The sequence below is a fragment of the Saccopteryx bilineata genome, chromosome 7 (genome assembly GCF_036850765.1).
Source record: "Saccopteryx bilineata isolate mSacBil1 chromosome 7, mSacBil1_pri_phased_curated, whole genome shotgun sequence".
Classification (NCBI taxonomy): Eukaryota; Metazoa; Chordata; class Mammalia; order Chiroptera; family Emballonuridae; genus Saccopteryx; species Saccopteryx bilineata.
In genome coordinates this window covers 89,370,381-89,388,131 of record NC_089496.1, presented here as the reverse complement: position 1 = coordinate 89,388,131, position 17,751 = coordinate 89,370,381, and the positions used below count along the sequence as shown (strand labels likewise).

The 17,751-nt window shown below is 41.9% G+C and overlaps 1 protein-coding gene across 10 annotated transcripts in view; it reads left to right on the top strand.

Annotated features, from left to right (window-relative positions):
• ARMH3 (armadillo like helical domain containing 3) overlaps window positions 1-17,751 on the top strand; it is a 233,646-nt gene that overhangs the window by 181,418 nt on the left and 34,477 nt on the right. For all 10 annotated transcript variants that reach the window (XM_066240272.1, XM_066240273.1, XM_066240279.1 and 7 more), the window contains one exon: window positions 16,676-16,754. In XM_066240272.1, the coding sequence (XP_066096369.1) occupies window positions 16,676-16,754 (79 nt within the window). The remainder of the gene's footprint in view (window positions 1-16,675; window positions 16,755-17,751) is intronic.

The following is a 17,751-nucleotide window of genomic DNA, read 5'->3' as shown; positions in this document are numbered from 1 at the left end:
ATTTTGTCTCTCATAATTATTTTCAGAAAGAAATAAGGCCGAAAGTTGTACCAAATGTACAAAGGTGCCATTTGTAAATCTTAGGATAATTGATAAATACCGATTTCACTAGCAAATAGTGCATTAATAGATACTGATTATGTTGGTGAGAAAATCTGACTCTTTAGGCTTGGAGCTAACTCATTAATAAGCTGATATTGAGTTTGCCATTAACATTGGGAAAGCAACATGCCTCAGTAATATTTTTTTTCCTGTGGAAAAAGTATATTGCAATGAAGTTTTAACTTTTTCCCTATTCAGTGAGAGAGACACTATCAACTTCACCTAAGCAGAATGGTTTAATATTTGAGCAGCTTATTTATTCCTCATTTACTTCTTGATATACTAACCTATCCCATTTTTCTTACCTTACTAATCAAACTGCTATGCAGCTCCCTGCTTTCTCCCATACCTCTACCTCTCTACCTCTCAAGGCTACTCTCTCTAACCAACCACATGTCTTCCCCCCATTATTTACACCTAGGCTTCTTATAGGAAACCACTGGTGGGGCCTCTTTGAAGGAACGTAAGTCACTGCCGGAGCAGGTGAAAGCAGCCTGCTTTTTCAGAGCTTACAAGAAGGGCGAAGCCCTCGGTCACAGTGGGTGAATGAGTAGACAGGAACGAGTAACGCCACATATCAGTGGTTAGTATCTGCAGGCTCAGAGCTGACAGTACACTGTAATAAGATTCATCTCTGTTCGTATAACTGATGTGGGCTTTATGGTAAATGTTTGCTTCCTTAATTACTTGGGCAGATTCACTGATTGCCTTTCCTGAGGAGTTCCAAAGGTACCCCTGGGGTGGAGCATGAACCTCTTTCCGTGTCTTTTAATTTCATTCTTTACTTGGAGTACTTGAAAACTGGTATGTGATCCGTATGTCTACCATCCCCACTCTGCTGTGCATGAACATCAGGACCATTCCTGTCTAATACGGTGTCCATGTGGCCCACTGCAGACCACTCAGAAATACTGACAGCCTTTTACCTTCTTTGTCTACATGAGATTCCCATTCCTCCCTTGCCACCACTGAGGTATATGTAGCTCTTCCAATTAGTTTGGGGTTCATGTACCTTTTTTCTCTAACTAATATGGATCCACAGACAGTTTCCCTGTCTCTTCAGTCCAGCATGTGATCCACTAAAATTCTTTTCCTCTATTTTTGAAGTGATGGGAAAAGAAGCCTAAGTTAGCCAGTTGCTAATTTTTTATTGCCCTCCTGCTCAAAGTTAAATGTCTTAATATAAATTGATTAATTTGGCTCCTGGGAATGAGATGTACTTAACATATTTCAGGTTTTTGGCTCATGTTTTTAAAAAGTTTTTGAGTCACATTCAGGGGATTGGAATGCTCATCATTAATTAAATTAGATTACTACTTGGGTTTTGAGCTGATCCCTACTGCCTGACAAGTTACCTCACATATGTATTAGGATTTTCTTGTGTCCTGAATTGGGACAGAAATCTAATAGATATTTTCACATGGCCTATTTTGTTCCTTTGTATTCACTAGATATTTATGAGGTTTAGAGGGACTTTACTTCTGCAGATTGGAAATCCAGAGCCAAACTAATTGCAGAGGCTATCAAAGGTTTGCATTCTGTACTTCCAGGAACTCTGCCACCAATTCCTGGCCTGCTACTAGGGACAGCGTCAGGGAAGCTGAAGCATGGAGTAATAGGATCTGAGCAGGGATAGGCTAATCTTGTAGGTGTTTTATCTCTAGGAAACTTTTGGAGCCTCTGTTCATTTACTGAGAGAAAGTTTTTTTGTTTTGTTTAGCAAGAGAGATAGAGACAGAGAGAGGGACAGATAGGGACAGGCAGGCAGGAAGGGAAAGAGATGAGAAGCATCAGTTCTTCATTGTGACGCCTTAGTTGTTCATTGATTGCTTCTCATATGTGCCTTGACTGGGGAGCTACAGAAGAGTGAGTGACCCCTTACCCAAGCCAGTGACCTGGGGCTTCAAACCAGTGACCTTTGGACTCAAGCCAGCGACCATGAGGTCGTGTCTATTATCCCACATTCAAGCCAGCTACCCCATGCTCAAGCTGGATGAGACCATGCTTAAGCCAGCAACCTTGGGGCTCAAATCTGGGTCCTCTGTATCCCAGTCTGATGCTCTATCTACTGTGCCACCACCTGGTTAGGCATGAGAAAATTTTAATAAAAAGTAGACATTTCTGGCCCTGACTGGTTTGCTCAATGGATAGAGCAACAGCCTGGCATGAGGACGTCCCAGGTTCGATTCCTGGTCAGGGCACACATGAGAAGCGACCATCTGCTTCTCTTTGCCTCCCTTTCCCCCTTCTCTCACTCTTCCCTTCTCACAGTCAGTGGCTCAGTTGGTTCGAGTGTGGCCGGGGCACTGAAGATAGCTTGGCTGGTCTGAGCATAGGCCTCAGGCACTGAGGATAACTCAGTTCATTGGAGCATCGACCCCAGACTGTGCATATGGGAATCTGTCTCTCTATTCCCCTCCTCTCATTTAGAAAATAAAGGTAGGCATTTCTAAGGAGAATGGATTAAGTGATGTCTTTTATGTAAATGTAAGTGGTCTGTTTGACTTGTGGTTCCTTCAACTCTGTGGTTTGTTCTTTATTTACATTCATTGTGGTTATATAAACAGTGAAAAAATGTCAGGTTGATATCTGAAGCAGAAAGGAATTCCATTCTTCTCGATGGCAGTGCTAGAGGGGGATAATTTAGCTAAAGTGTAAAGCCCATGGCATCTTACTTAGCTTAAATCTATGGTTTGGGTCCGTAGTAACTAGAAATTAGCTCATTTTTCAAGCAAAGTAGCTATAAGCAGTTGCCCAATTTCCAGCAGGTGATGAGGTGGAAACCTACACTGGGCAGAGTCATGCATCCAAGTAAAAGTTTCAAACTGCCAAAATGCATACTGATGCACAGAGCTTCAGAAAATGAGGCAACTACCCCTTCAAACTGTGTGCATGTACATTTCACATTATGAACTCTTTCTGGTTTCCCTTTAGTTAATGAATTCTGAGCCTTCGTTTGTCCAGTGTAGCGCCTAGATGAAATTGTCCAGTAGGGCCTGACCAGGCGGTGGCGCAGTGGATAGAGCGTTGGACTGGGATGCAGAGGACCCAGGTTCGAGACCCCGAGGTCGCCAGCTTGAGCACAGGCTCAACTGGTTTGAGCAAAAAGCTCACCAGCTTGGACTCAAGGTCGCTGGCTCAAGCAAGGGGTTACTCGGTCTGCTGAAGGCCCGCAGTCAAGGCACATATGAGAAAGCAATCAATGAACAACTAATGATTGATGCTTCTCGCAATGAAAAACTGATGATTGATGCTTCTCATCTCTCTCTGTTCCTGTCTGTCCTTGTCTATCCCTCTCTCTGACTCTCTCTCTGTCTCTGAAAAAAAACAAAAAATCAAATTGTCCAGTAGGTGGATAACTAACCTGGTGTGACACGTGTGTTTCTCACCTAGAAATCAAGAGGAGTGCTGCATCAAATCGTTCCCCAGGTTAAAACATGAGGGTTATTATGGCGCAGTCAGTGGTGTGTGTTTTCTGTTCTACTCCCTTCAGCCAGTAAATTTGTATACTCAAATAAATCAAGTTCTCTTTAGTAATTGGGCCAATTTACATAGTTGGATCATTGGATAAAGCAAGCAACTAGATATATTGGTCAGTAGCTTATTCTTCCTGATGGTTGTCAAAATGACTTCTATATTAAGGTTGTATTTTTGTGTCTCTGGTCCTAAAAAGACTGGCCACAGAAACAGCAATATAAGGAAGGGGATAATTGGCATTAAAGAGGTAAGACCTGGTACATAGGGGATAAGTTAGAGAAATAAACCTAACAGGTCAGTCACTGAAGTTTTGACTAGATAGTTTCAAAGTGAAAAGGTTAGAAGGTAATTCTTATTTGAGGTTTTATTTTGTTTAATGTTAATTAGCAGAGTCTCTGAGGCTTGTAATGCACTGCTGTTAACAGGCGTCAAGGGAAATTGCTTTTTTTGTTGTTGTTATTGAATTGGATGGGCTGAAGATTCACTGACCCCATGAATAAGGAAGCTTATTACTGCATGAAATGGAAGTATGAGGTAATTTGAAGATGAAAAGAAATGTTAGTTTGAAATTAAATAACTCAGCCTCAGATGAACCATTTTAAACACTGCCACATACCACTCAGTCATACCTTCACCTCCTTTTCCAAAGCCAGTCTTTTACCTGTATATTTGAAGGTTTCCTAGGTAGAAAAGCAATTATGAATATAATGGTTTTTCTGTCTTTAACATCAGATATCTGAGAATATACTCTGTAGTATAGATCACTGGACTGCTCTTTGGGTCTAGAAAAAGGGAAGCTGCTTTGGTGGGGAGTTCCCTTTAGGTCATGTTAGATGGTCTAAATACAGGAAAACACAGAGGAAAGCTTTGGAAAAGAAATCCAACCAGATAAAGAAACTGGAACTCAGAGAGGTTTGTCTCTTGCCCATGGTCACACAGCCTAGAAGTGGAGTCATCAGGATTTCAATAAGTCTACTGCAGGGGTCGGGAACCTATGGCTCGTGAGCCAGATGTGGCTCTTTTGATGGCTGCATCTGGCTCGCAGACAAATCTTTAATAAAAAAAATAATAATGTTAAAAATATAAAACATTCTCATGTATTACAATCCATTCATTCCCTACCCGCTCATGTTCATGGTTGCGATGGCTGGAGCCAGTCACAGCTGACTTCCAGGACCAAATTTTTATTGGATAATGCATAACGTACACGGGTCATTGTATGGCTCTCACGGAATTACATTTTAAAATATGTGGCGTTCATGGCTCTCTCAGCCAAAAAGTTTCCCGACCCCTGGTCTACTGCCTTTAAAGACTTGCTTTTTACATTATGTATACCATGTCGTTCAGAGAAGCAATGATATTTTAACTGGGTCTTCAAGGAAAAATAAGACTTCAGTCGTGGCACAGTGGATAAAGTGTTGACCTGGAATGCCGAGGTTGCTGGTACGAAACCCTGGGCTTGCCCTGTCAAGGCATATATGGGAGTGGCTGCTTCCTGCTCCTCTCCCCTTCTCTCTCTCTCTCTCTCTCTTTCTCTCTCTAAAATGAATAAAGTCTTTAAAAAAAAAGAAGTGCTTTTCTTTTAAAGATTTTATTCATTGGTTTTACACAGAGAGGAGGGAGGAAGGGAGCGAGAAATATTAACTCATAGTTGCTTCACTTTAGTTGTCCATTGCTTGCTTGTTTTATGTGCCTTGACTGGGCAAGTCCAGGGTTTCGAACTGGTGACCTCAGCATTCCAGCTTGATGCTGTAGCCACTGTGCCACCACAGGCCAGGCGAGACTTAAGCTCTTTAGTGGTAAAATAAAAGAGCATTCCAGGCCCTGGCCGGTTGGCTCAGCGGTAGAGCCTTGGCCTGGCGTGCAGGGGACCCGGGTTCGATTCCCGGCCAGGGCACATAGGAGATCCCGGCCAGGGCACATAGGAGAAGCGCCCGTTTGCTTCTCTGCCCCCACCCCCTCCTTCTTCTCCGTCTCTCTCTTCCCCTCCCACAGCCAAGGCTCCATTGGAGCGGAGATGGCCCGGGCGCTGGGGATGGCTCCTTGGCCTCTGCCCCGGGCGCTGGAGTGGCTCTGTTCGTGGCAGAGCGATGCCCCGGAGGGACAGAGCATCACCCCCTGGTGGGCAGAGCTTCGTCCCTGGTGGGTGTGCCGGGTGGATCCCGGTCGGGAGCATGCGGGAGTCTGTCTGGCTGTCTCTCCCCATTTCCAGCTTCAGAAAAAATACAAAGAAAAAAAAAAAAAGAGCATTCCATGTGAAGAAAACCATGTAAACAAAAACATGACATCAGTTGTACGTGTTTAGCAAGTACTTTAAAATACAGGGCTGTAGTTCTTACACGTTTGAGCCTTGAGATCCAGATTTATTTTTATTAGACTTTAGATATCATCTATCATCTCTTCAATGTAAATCTGGTAGCCTTATAAGAATAAGTTTAGGGTGAAACTTTTAAGAATCTTCCCAGTGTGCACCATGTTAAGTATACCAGTTATGTTTCCTACCTTAGAATAAGAGCTACAGAAACTTCCTGTAAACAGCCTTTGCCTGTTTTGTTTTTTTTTCCTTTCTGCCTGAAGGACTTATAGAGCAGCTTTCAGAGACAGCTGGTTTCCTTCAAATATCTCAGTCAGGAGACAATCACATGTTCTGGGCTCCTGGATAAAACTATTATTTATTTATTGTTTCATAAAAGACCCTTTGATGTTCCCCCTCTCTGTGGAGAGAGCTGGTAGTGTGAGAAATTGCATTTTGGGGGGATTTACTTTAGGTTCACATTGCATATGAGGAAGAATCTACATTTTCTCTTAAGCTGCATTGCCTACATTGTTAAGGTAACATTTCCATGCATTTCTTGGGTAAGTTGGGCATTAACTGTGTCCCTTAGCTATCCACCCAGCACTAGGGTAAAGAAAGCTGCTTTGCAGAGTCATGAGTCAGAATAAGTTAAAAATGGACTAAGAAATCCCTAGCTCAGCCTTGCTGTTCCATCTGTCCATTTTATTTTTCTTCAGTTTGTGTAAGTGACCCCTGTCTTCAGGAGTTAGAAGTTGACGGTTTCTTGGAGAGTGGCCCAGATGCTTGCCCTAAAAGGTGCTCTGGGTGCAGAGCCGTCCCTCACTGTGGCTGACTTGCACAGTTTCCCTTGACTATGCCATTGTCTTTCTCTTTTCCCATTCCCCTTTGCGACTGCCTAATTTAGTAGCACTAGGAGACCAAGTACCAGAGTGGAACACACTCCCCCACTGCTCTCCCACTCTTCCACCCCCAAATAGACAAGCGAAAGCTTAGGCTTACTTTTAGAAAATATTAGATTACTTTAATAGGAAATGCCAGAAAGCTTTTCTCTGGCTTCCTGGTATGACTTAAGAAGATGAGAGAGCTTTACTGTCTTGAGTGACAACTTTTGTTCCTTCTTTGGAGGACAGCTGTTCATGTCTGAGCCATCTTTTCTTCCCGGATGGAGATAAAATATTTTTACTATTATTTTCATACTTTTGGAGACTAGCTGGTGATCCTGGACTTCCTTGCTTGTGGAGGGCCTAGACAGAAACCTTCTTAGACTCTCATTTATTCATTCATTCAGTTTCAAAAATAAAATCTCTCTGAAAATAAATAAATAAATAAATAAATAAATAAATAAAAATAAAATCTCTCTGTATGCCAGGCATTTTCTAAGTGCCTCAGACTACGTTGGTGAGCAAAATAAATGTGGTCCTTGCTCTCATGGAGCATTTACTTCTGTTTTGAGTAAAGTTGGAAAATTGGTTAGAAATTATATTCCCTTCTCCACCAAGTTCTACCTCCAGACTCCCTTCTTTTTTCTTGGGCCTTATTTCTTCCAGGCATCCCCAAACTACAGCCCCCTGAGGCCATTTATCCACCACCCCCACACACACACTTCGAGAAGGGCACCTCTTTCATTTGGTGGTCAGTGAGAGGAGCACTGTATGTGGCAGCCCTCCAACAGTCTGAGGGACAGTGAACTGACCCCCTGTGTAAAAAGTTTGGGGACCCCTGCAACCCTCTTAATAGTCCTGGATAGATGGCTCTCTCTGAGTAATGTGGGCAGCTCCAGCCATTTCTTTTTTAAGAAAAAAGTGGTCAAGAGTGTTAAAAACAAGAGAACTTTCCTTCTCTCCCACCAGTCTACCCCCAACATTTTATTCCAAGGAGTTTTTTGTTGCACAACCAAAAGTTGACGTCATTTGCCAAATACAGACCTTTAAATTTTTTTTTAATTTATTTATTGGTTTTAAAGAGATACAGAGAGAAACAGAAATATAGGTCTGTTTCTGCATGTGCCCTGATGGGGATTGAACCAGCAACCTCTGCATATCAGGATGATACTCCAGCCAACTGAGCTATCCAGCCAAGGCAAATGCAGACCTTTTCATCTAAAGATATCATGCAGCCTGACCAGGTGGTGGTGCAGTGGGTAGGGGCATTGGCCTGGGATGCCGAAGACCCAGGTTTGAATCACTGAGGTCACCAGCTTGAGCATGGGCTCATCTGGCTTGAGCGCGAGGTTGCCAGCTTGAGCGTGGTATCAGATATCACCCCATGATCATTGGTTTGATTCCAAGGTCACTGGCTTGAGCAAGGGATCACTCGCTCTGCCGAAACCACCCAGTCAAGGTACATATGAGAAAGCAATCAATAAACAACTAAAGTGCTGCAACGAAGAATTGATGCTTTTCATCTCTCTCCCTACCTGTCTGTCCCCGTCTGTCCCCTGCCCCTCTAAAAAAAACAACAACACAAAACTTAGCATGCATATGACCAGGAGTTGAACTTTTCTTATCCAGGCAGGGTTGGTCCTTCCTGCACATGTGGCCTCTGGTGCCAATCTGATACTTCTTATGGTTCTGCACTATAGAGGCTTATCCAAAAGCTCCTTAAACTATGTCTGCTGTAATTTACAAAATAGTCCGGGACATACGTAAACTCTAGGAAAGTTATCTTGGTAAGTGAAACAACCTGGAATCTATGAATTCTAGTGGAATCAGTTGCTGGGGAAAGTAGTTTTCTCAAGAACTTCTGGAGGCAAGGATGCCTTAATTTTTTTTAAACAACTTTATTAATATATGTTATAGTTCACTTATTTAACATGGACAACTCATTATTTTATTACATTGTCGCAAGGTCATACAACCATCACCACAATCTAATTTTATTTACCCAAAGGGTACTCAATACTCATTAGAAGTCAAACCTCATTCCTTCTTTAACCCTCCCCTTAGCCTCAAGCAATCACTACTAGTATCTAAATGAATAATAATTTACCTATTCTGGCCTGACCAGGTGGTGGCACAGTGGATAGAGCATCGGACTGGGATGTGGAGGACCCAGGTTCGAGACCCCAAGCTCACCAGCTTGAGCCCAAGGTCACTGGCTCGAGCAAGGGGTCACTCCGTCTGCTGTAGTTTCCCGGTTCAAGGCACATATGAGAAATCAACCAATGAACAACTAAGGAGCCACAACGAAGAATTGATGTTTTTCATCGCTCTCTCTTCCTGTCTGTAGCCGCGGACCAGCGCGGCTCCTAATTCTGGGTTTTGAGTGAGAACGGTGTGGAATTAAGAAAACAGACTTATTAAGAAAAAAGGATGGGATTGGGAAGACTCTTCAATGCTGATGGCAATATCCGAGTGCCCCATAGCCCCAGTTTACTTTATTATATAGCCATATGCAAATCAAGGAAGTCCTTGATACAAAGTTATACATCTGAAACAAAAACAGGAATTCTCCCAAGGCATAAACAGGAATCCCCCTACCATGCATAAGCGAAATCAACCAACATCTGAACAAAGAGTAAGAGGAAGGGCATGTAAATTGCTTCCAGCAACTTAAGCAAACAAGTGAAGTAGGTGCAAATTCTCAGCATCTAGCCAGTATGGAGGTGTAGGGGGGAGAACTTAGCCTTTTGCTAAACCTCGAATCTACAAAGGCTTTTTGCCATTTACGGTCCACAACAGCCTGTCCCTATCTGTCCCTCTCTCTGACTCTATCTCTGCCACCAAAAAAAAAAAAAAAAAAAAAAAAAAAAAAAAAAAAAAAATTACCTATTCTGGACCTTTCCTATAAATGGAATCATACAATATGTGGCCTTTGTGTCTGGCTTCTTTCACTTAATATTGCCAATGTTCATCCATATTGTAGCATTTATCAGCACTTCTTTCATTTTTATGTCTGAATAATGTTCTATTATAGCTATGCTACATTTTGCTTATCCTTTCTGCAGTTTACCCCTTCTTCAGTTATCCATTAATCAACATTTGGGTTGTTTCTATTTTTTGGCTTTTATGAATAATGCTTCTGTGAACATTTGTATACAAGTTTTTGGGTAGACATAGTGTTTTCATTCTTTTGGCTATATTCCATTTCTGGGTCATATGATAACTCTATGTATTAACATTTGAGGAACTGCCGAATCATTTTCCAGAGTAGATGACAATTTTACAACCCTATCAGCAATTTATGAGATCTGTGACCCATTTTGAGCTAATTTTTGTATATTTTGTGACGTAGGGATCCAACTTTATTCTTTTGCCTGTAGATACCCAGTTGTCCCAACACCATTTCTTTTCTTTATTTCTGTTTTTTATTGATTGATTTTAGAGAAAGGAAGGGAGAAAGAGAGAGACAGAAACATTGATTTGTTTCTGTATGTGCCCTGTCCAGGGATTGAACCAGCAACTTCTGTGCATCAGGACAGTGCTTTAACCAACTGAGCTATCTGGCCAGGGCCCAGCACCATTTCTTGAAAAGACTGATCTTTTCCTATGTAACTGTTTTGCCATCTTTGTCAAAGGAAAACCATAACCTTTTCACAATGGCTATGTTTAATGATTTATTGCCCACTCAAATTTCCTCTTTCCACTCCTCCTCTTCTTCTTTTTTTTTTTTTTTTAAGATTTTATTTATTCATTTTTCAAAGATTAGAGAGAGAGAAAGGGGGGAGCAGGAAGCATCAACTTCCATATGTGCCTTGACCAGGCAAACTCAGGGTTTCAAACCCATGACCTCAGCGTTCCAGGTTGACACTCTATCCACTGCACCACCACAGGCCAGGCTCCTCCTCTTCTTTTAAGTCTCCTTTTTCAAAATATTCTTTAACATGAAAATTTTTGGCTGGTATAAACTAGATTTTGTTTAAATACCTGAAGGGCTGAGATTAGATGAAAAACAACCTTAAAATGCAAATAAAAGGGAAAATGCAGATCTTTTTCTTTTCCATTTATGGTGCTGCCCACACTGCTATCCTTTCAGACATTGTCTCTGTACAGTGTGTATGTGTGTCTTCTCTATGGCACAAGCCACTCAGAAACTCCTGCAGGATCGTGGCCTGGCCGGGTATCTCAGTTGGTTGGAGCACTGTCCTGATAATCCAAGTTTGTGGATTTGATCCCCAGTTGGGAGTATTCAGGAATCAACCAATGAGTGCATAGATAAGAGGAACCAATGAATTGGTGTTTCTCTCTCTAAAAATCAATAAAAATTTTTTGCCTGACCAGGCGGTGGCGCAGTGGATAGAGCGTCAGACTGGGATGCGGAGGACCCAGGTTCGAGACCCCGAGGTTGCCAGCTTGAGCGCAGGCTCATCTGGCTTGAGCAAAAAGCTCACCAGCTTGGACCCAAGGTCCCTGGCTCCAGCAAGGGGTTACTCGGTCTGCTGAAGGCCCACGGTCAAGGCACATATGAGAAAGCAATCAATGAACAACTAAGGTGTTGCAATGCGCAATGAAAAACTAATGATTGATGCTTCTCATCTCTCTCCATTCCTGTCTATCTCTCTCTCTCTCTGTAAAAAAAAAAAAAAAGAGAGAGAGAGAAAAAACAATCAATGAACAACTAAGGTGTCGCAACAAAAAACTGATGATTGATGCTTCTCATCTCTCTCTGTTCCTGTCTGTCTGTTCCTAGCTATACCTCTCTCTGACTCTCTCTCTCTGTCTCTTAAAAAAAAAGAGAAATTTAAAAAAATCAATAAAAATTTTTTTAAACTTCAAAAGAAAAAATACTCCTACAGCTTTACTAAAGTCTGTGTTTCTCACTTAGTATAGTCTAAAGCAGTGGTTCTCAACCTGTGGGTCGACACACAGGTTGAGAACCGCTGTCTAAAGGGCAAAGTTCACTCTGCCTGAGAAGCTAGTAACCCATGGCTACATTTGTGGCGTTTGTGATTGGTACTTTGTAGGACAGGAATCTCAGAATTATCTTTTTCTAGAAGAGAAGAAAACAATAATCCACAAGGTAAATGGTACAAAGAGAAGAAGTCACTTATAGAATGAGAAGCCAGCTTCATCCATTCTATTACCTTACTAATAAATAAACACTGACTCTGGCTTGTGGTCTGCTTTGCCCAAATGCCAGGGTCCCTGTGGGTAGTAGAACATCCATGTGTTAGTCTTCTTGGCTGCCATAACAAAATATCATAGATAAATTTGTTAAAAAAATTATATTCTCACAGTTCTGGAGGCTAGAAGTCCTAAATCAAGGCTCAGCAGGGTCAGTTTCTGGTGAGGACTCTTTTGACTAATGGCCACCTTTTGGCTGTGTTTTTACATGGTAGAGAGAGACCAAGCAAGCTCTCTGTTGTCTCTCTTTATAAGGACATTAATCCTATTGGATCAGTGCCCAACACTATGAACTCATTTAATCTTAACTTCTTTAATAAAGGCCCTGTCTCCTCCAAATACAATCACATTGGAGATTAGGTCTTTAACATATGAATTTGGGGGAGGGACAAATATTCAGTTCATAACAATTCAATATAAACTTAATAGGATACCCTAATATAGCTTACCTTAGTTTCCTGCACATGCAAGATTTCTTTTCCTAGTCTCTTCAGCTACCTTTTCTGAACTTTATTTTGTACCAGGATAGTCAGGGACAAGAAACTGGTTGGTATTCATGTTTTCTGAACCTGCACTTTTTGTAGGGTAGGGTTTGAATAGAATAGGTAAGAAGGAATTAAACTCACATTCTGCTCAGTCTTCTGGTAGAAAAAAATTGCCATTTCTTCCTTGCTAGAACACTCAAATTTTAGACTTCAGCACTGGACAGTTGCAATGTGCCCAGGTTCTGATCAGTAAAAATCAGAGTTACAGTTAGAATCTTTCAGGAGACCCCCATCCCCACCTGTGTATTCAGTGTTCAGAAGAGATGGCAGTAGATCCTTTTGGAGGTGATATCAGTGGGAAGGAAAGCCAAGAAAAAAGAGAGAGATATAGACTCCTTTCTCATCCATAAATGTGGTACCTCATCTTCCACTGAGAGCTAGTAAAGCTTAAGTCCCAGTCTAGGTCCACAGCGAGGTGGGCCAGGCAGTGTGGAATCACAACCTAGATGGGCCTGGTAGACTCCAAACTTCTTGGGGAAGAAGCTGAGTATTTCAGTCATTGCGAAGACATATATCAGTGTGGGCTGACTTAGCCTGGTTTCAGTGTTTTGTCATCTCTTTGCTATCTGAGAACATAATTCTGTTTCAACAGTATGAAGCTCCCAAGCCCTCTCTCAAATTCCTTGCTAAAGAGCCTGGTCCTAATGCTCTACACCTGGTACCTCCTGTAGATCAGATTAGTTCTCAGATTTTTCAGGTAACAATCCCAAAGAAACAGCAGGAAAAGTAAAGCAGAAACGTATACACTATGCCTTTTGTGGGTATGGAGTTAGGGATTTAGACTGCCCCACATCTCTCAGGTTTCCAAACATTCTCTCAGCTTGACTGCTGGAAAAACATAATCACCTACTGAGACCTGAAGCTCTGGGATGAGACTGTCACGGGATCGGTTGGAGGATGATTTTTATCTTCATTCCAAATATGAATTCCCAGAGTGGCAAATCTGTCATACCCTCCGCCAAATACTATCAGCATATATGCTCTGCAGCATAAAGCATACGGCTCCTGACCCGTTTCTGTCATATTTAATTTATTCATTCATTGAATATTTATTGAGCACCAGCTGTGTGCCAGGCATTGTACTAGATGTTTGACATTGCTTTATTATATAAATGTTGCGAGGATCCTCTAAGATTTAGCCACTCTTTCAACAAACATTTATTGTATGGCTACAATGTACTATTCCTAGTGCTAAGTGCTAAGATAGGTATTATTATTATTCCCACTTTTGTTTTTCTCCAGTGAGACATATAGCTTCCCGAAAACTATTCAGAATATTAAGTGGTAACAAGTGGTCAAAATAGCTTTAAAAAAAAAAAGCTTTCCAAACCAAAAGGTTTTTTGTTTTGTTTTATTTTGGAATTTTTTTGTTTTTGTTTATTTTAGTAAGAGAGAGAGAGCGCGAGCGCGCACCTGACCAGGTAGTGGCACATTGGATAGAGCGTCGGACTGGGATGCAGAGGACCCAGGTTCAAACCCTGAGGTTGCCAGCTTGAGTACGAGCTCACCAGATTGAGCATGGGGTCGCTGGCTTGAATGTGGGATCACAGACATGGCCCCATGGAAGCTGGCTTGAGCCCAAAAGTCACTGTCTTGAACCCCAGGTCACTGGCTCAGCCGGAGCCCCCCAGTCAAGGCACATATGAGAAAGCAATCAATGAACAACTAAGATGCCACAACAAAGAATTGATGCTTCTCATCTCTCTCACTTCCTGTCTGTCCCTATCTGTCTCTCTCTCTGTCTCTCTCTTTCTGTCTCTGTCACCAAAAAAAAGAGAAAGAGGAAGAGGGAGAGAGGGACAGACAGGAAGGGAGAGAGATGAGAAGCATCAACTCGTAGTTGCGACACTTTAGTTATTCATTGATTGCTTTTTCTCATATGTCCCTTGACCAGGAGGCTTCAGCTGAGCCAGTGACCCCTTGCTCAAGCCAGGCACCTTGGGCTTCAAGTCAGCAACCATGGGATCATGTCTATGATTTCACTCTGAGACTGGTGACCCTGCACTCAAGCCAGAGACCTTGAATTTTGAATGTGGGTCCTCAGGGTCCCAGGTCGACACTATCCACTGCACCACCATGTTTTTTGTGAAGTTTCTTGTTTATACTATATTACCTGTATTAGTCTAAATAGTTCTGTAATTCCTTTTTGTTATAGTGTAAAATTGTTATATTTATAATTAGCCAGCTGGACTCAATTTAGATGATACCAATAGATGTCTTCTTCTCTCCATTAGGCCTGATCAGGGTATTGACCTTGACCGTGTCAGTGTCAAAGAGCTTCCTCACAGCCTGTTTGATCTGGAGCTTTGTTGGCCTTGACATCCACAATGAACACAAGAGTACTGTTGTCTTCTATCTTTTCCATGGCTGACTTGGTAGTCAGGGGGAACTTAATGGTGGCGTAATGGTCAAACTTGTTTCTATGCTATCATATACACACACAGTTTAATGAACTTTTATTTTGGAATAATTTTAGAATTACAGAAAAAATGCAAGATATACCCCTCAACCTAGTTTCTCCCATATTACCGTGGTACATTTATCAACACTAAGAAACTGGCATTGAAACATTACTAAACTCCATATTTTATTTGGATTTCACCAGTTTATCCATTAATATCCTCTTTCTGCTCTGGAGTACAATTCAGGGTATTACATTGCATTTATTTGTAACGTCTCCCAAATGTCCTCTGGTCTGTGACAATTTCTCTGTTTCGTGACCTTGAGAGTCTCCCCCAGTCTGTGTTTGTCTGATATTTATCTCATGACTAGACTCAGGTTATGGGGTTTGGGAAGTACACACAAAAAAGTGAAGTGTCCTTCTCATCAGATCATACCAGAGGTTAGTTGACAGCTACATGACACCACTTTTGATGTTCACCTTTACACTTGGTTCAGGTGGTATTCTCCAGGACTTATTACTGTAAAGTTACTATTTTTCCCTTTTGTCACTCTATTCTTTGGAAATAAGTCACTCAGTAGGAATGGGAACTAAACTCCACCTTTTAAAGAGGAGAGTATCTACATATATTATTTGAAATTGTTCTGTTAGAAAGATTTGTCTCAGCCCTGGCCGGTTGGCTCAGCGGTATAGCGTCGGCCTGGCGTGTGGGGGACCCAGGTTCGATTCCCGGCCAGGGCACATAGGAGAAGTGCCCATTTGCTTCTCCACCCTCCCCTTCCTTCCTCTCTGTCTCTCTCTTCCCCTCCCGCAGCCAAGGCTCCATTGGAGCAAAGATGGCCCGGGCGCTGGGGATGGTTCCTTGGCCTCTGCCCCAGGTGCTAGAGTGGCTCTGGTCGAGGCAGAGCGACGCCCCGGAGGGGCAGAGCATCGCCCCCTGGTGGGCAGAGCGTCGCCCCTGGTGGGCGTGCCGAGTAGACCCCTGTCGGGCACATGCGGGAGTCTGACTGTCTCTCCCCGTTTCCAGCTTCAGAAAAAAAAAAAGAAAGAAAGATTTGTCTCTCTGTCCATTTAATCATTTTTATGTCAATATGAACTTATACCAAACTCTGATCTAAAGCTTGTGTTTTTTCTTCTACACCAAACAAGAAATGACAAGGACCTATACCAAGGTGTTATTTTCAGATAATTTATTTATTTCAGATTTCAGAGATTTTTGAGAGGTAGAATTGATAAGGCTTTGTTGACCTGAAATGTAAAGGAGTGAAGGAGAGGGAGTATTTGAAAATGACAGTCAGATTTTGGTTTCAATGGCTAGAAATAAAATTTTGATTTGAAATATTAACAGGTATGAAGATTGGTTCTAGGCTCTGATAAAGCTCTGCTTCAGAGACTGTATTTAAGCATACATGTAGCTTCACCTTTACTGAGTACCCTCTTCTCCCAAGTCAGAGCAGAGCAAACTACTTTTCGTATGAACTGGAACACTGGGTCCTGTTTCTTGTCTGAAGGATGCTTGGTTTTGTTTCTTATTGGGTTGTGAGGTTTTCTGTAGTTCATTTGCAAAGTAGAGATGCTTAATTCTCTTGTCTCTAATAAATTATTAGCCCTTCCCACTTCAGAGTTATCAGTTCCACCCCCATGCGACCGCATGTTCAGTAAGGACGGTTACCCTCTGACAATCACACCCATGTTCTTGTACTCTAAACCAGAGTGTACGAAATACTTGTTTTTAATTCATTTATCCTTTTTTTCCATCTGGTACTATATTAATGTTAATTCTGTATTTCAGAGCCATCATCAACCACTTTAACCCCAAAATTGAATCCTATGCTGCTGTGAATCACATATCCCAATTGTCAGAGGAGCAGGTAAGCCACTACTCTCCCCAGAGTGACCCTGCTTGGTGGCTAGGATCAAATAGCTGCCTTCTCTCTAATGTCAGAGAGATTCTGTGACTGAGTTTCTAGTGGGAATGGCAAGAGCCAGGCTGCTAAGAGGAATTAGTAAGAGATTTGTTGATAGTACTTTAAATAGTAATGGCTTCCACTTTTGTGCCATTTGAGAGGTTTGTTTAATTATATAGAAGATATGTAGGTGAAAATTTGGAGAGTTCTTATTTTAGAGTGGGTGATAAGGCATTTCTTTTTTTAATTTTAGGCAGAGAGTCATTTTAATTTTTGAAAATAAAAAATGAAAACTTAGAAATGGATGAAACTGGCAGTTAGAAAAACCGAGTTCAGCTTAATTTAATGCTGTTTGGCTCATTGAAGCATGAGTCTTCATTGCGACAGATTCTCTTATTTACTAATTGAGTTCTGTTTGCCTTGAGCCATTATTTCTGAGTAGGTATTTCTATGGTGTGGACAGAATTGGAGATACAGATAGCATTGAGTGTTAGTTTTCCTTGAGTCTGGCCTGATTTCCCCATCTCCCAAAGTGCCCACACTCGGCTCCGCATTATATAAACGTAGAAATGGGACTTGAGCACATAGCATGAGCTTGAACATGATGTTTCAGAATGAGACTCTTGAGCCCTATTTTTAAAAGCACAAAATGATAATACTATTCACACAATCTCCCTTCGTTCCCATTTTATTCTTAAATTGGAGGGTCAGGGTATGCATGAGGTAAGAGTCCAGGTATATAGGCTCTAAGCCAATCTTAAAAAACCCACATATGCTCTGTTTTGCCTTTTTTTTTTTTTTTTTTTGCCAGTGCATCAGTGTAACCTTCTTTCAGCCTCTTCCTAACAGGGCCAGCCAGCTCTGGTGTGACCATGTGGTCCAGTGTTTCTAAAAGCTATTCAGCTCTCCAGCATGGTTGCAAACAAGCCCTTTTCCTAACAGGCAAGTTTCTCAGTCAGTA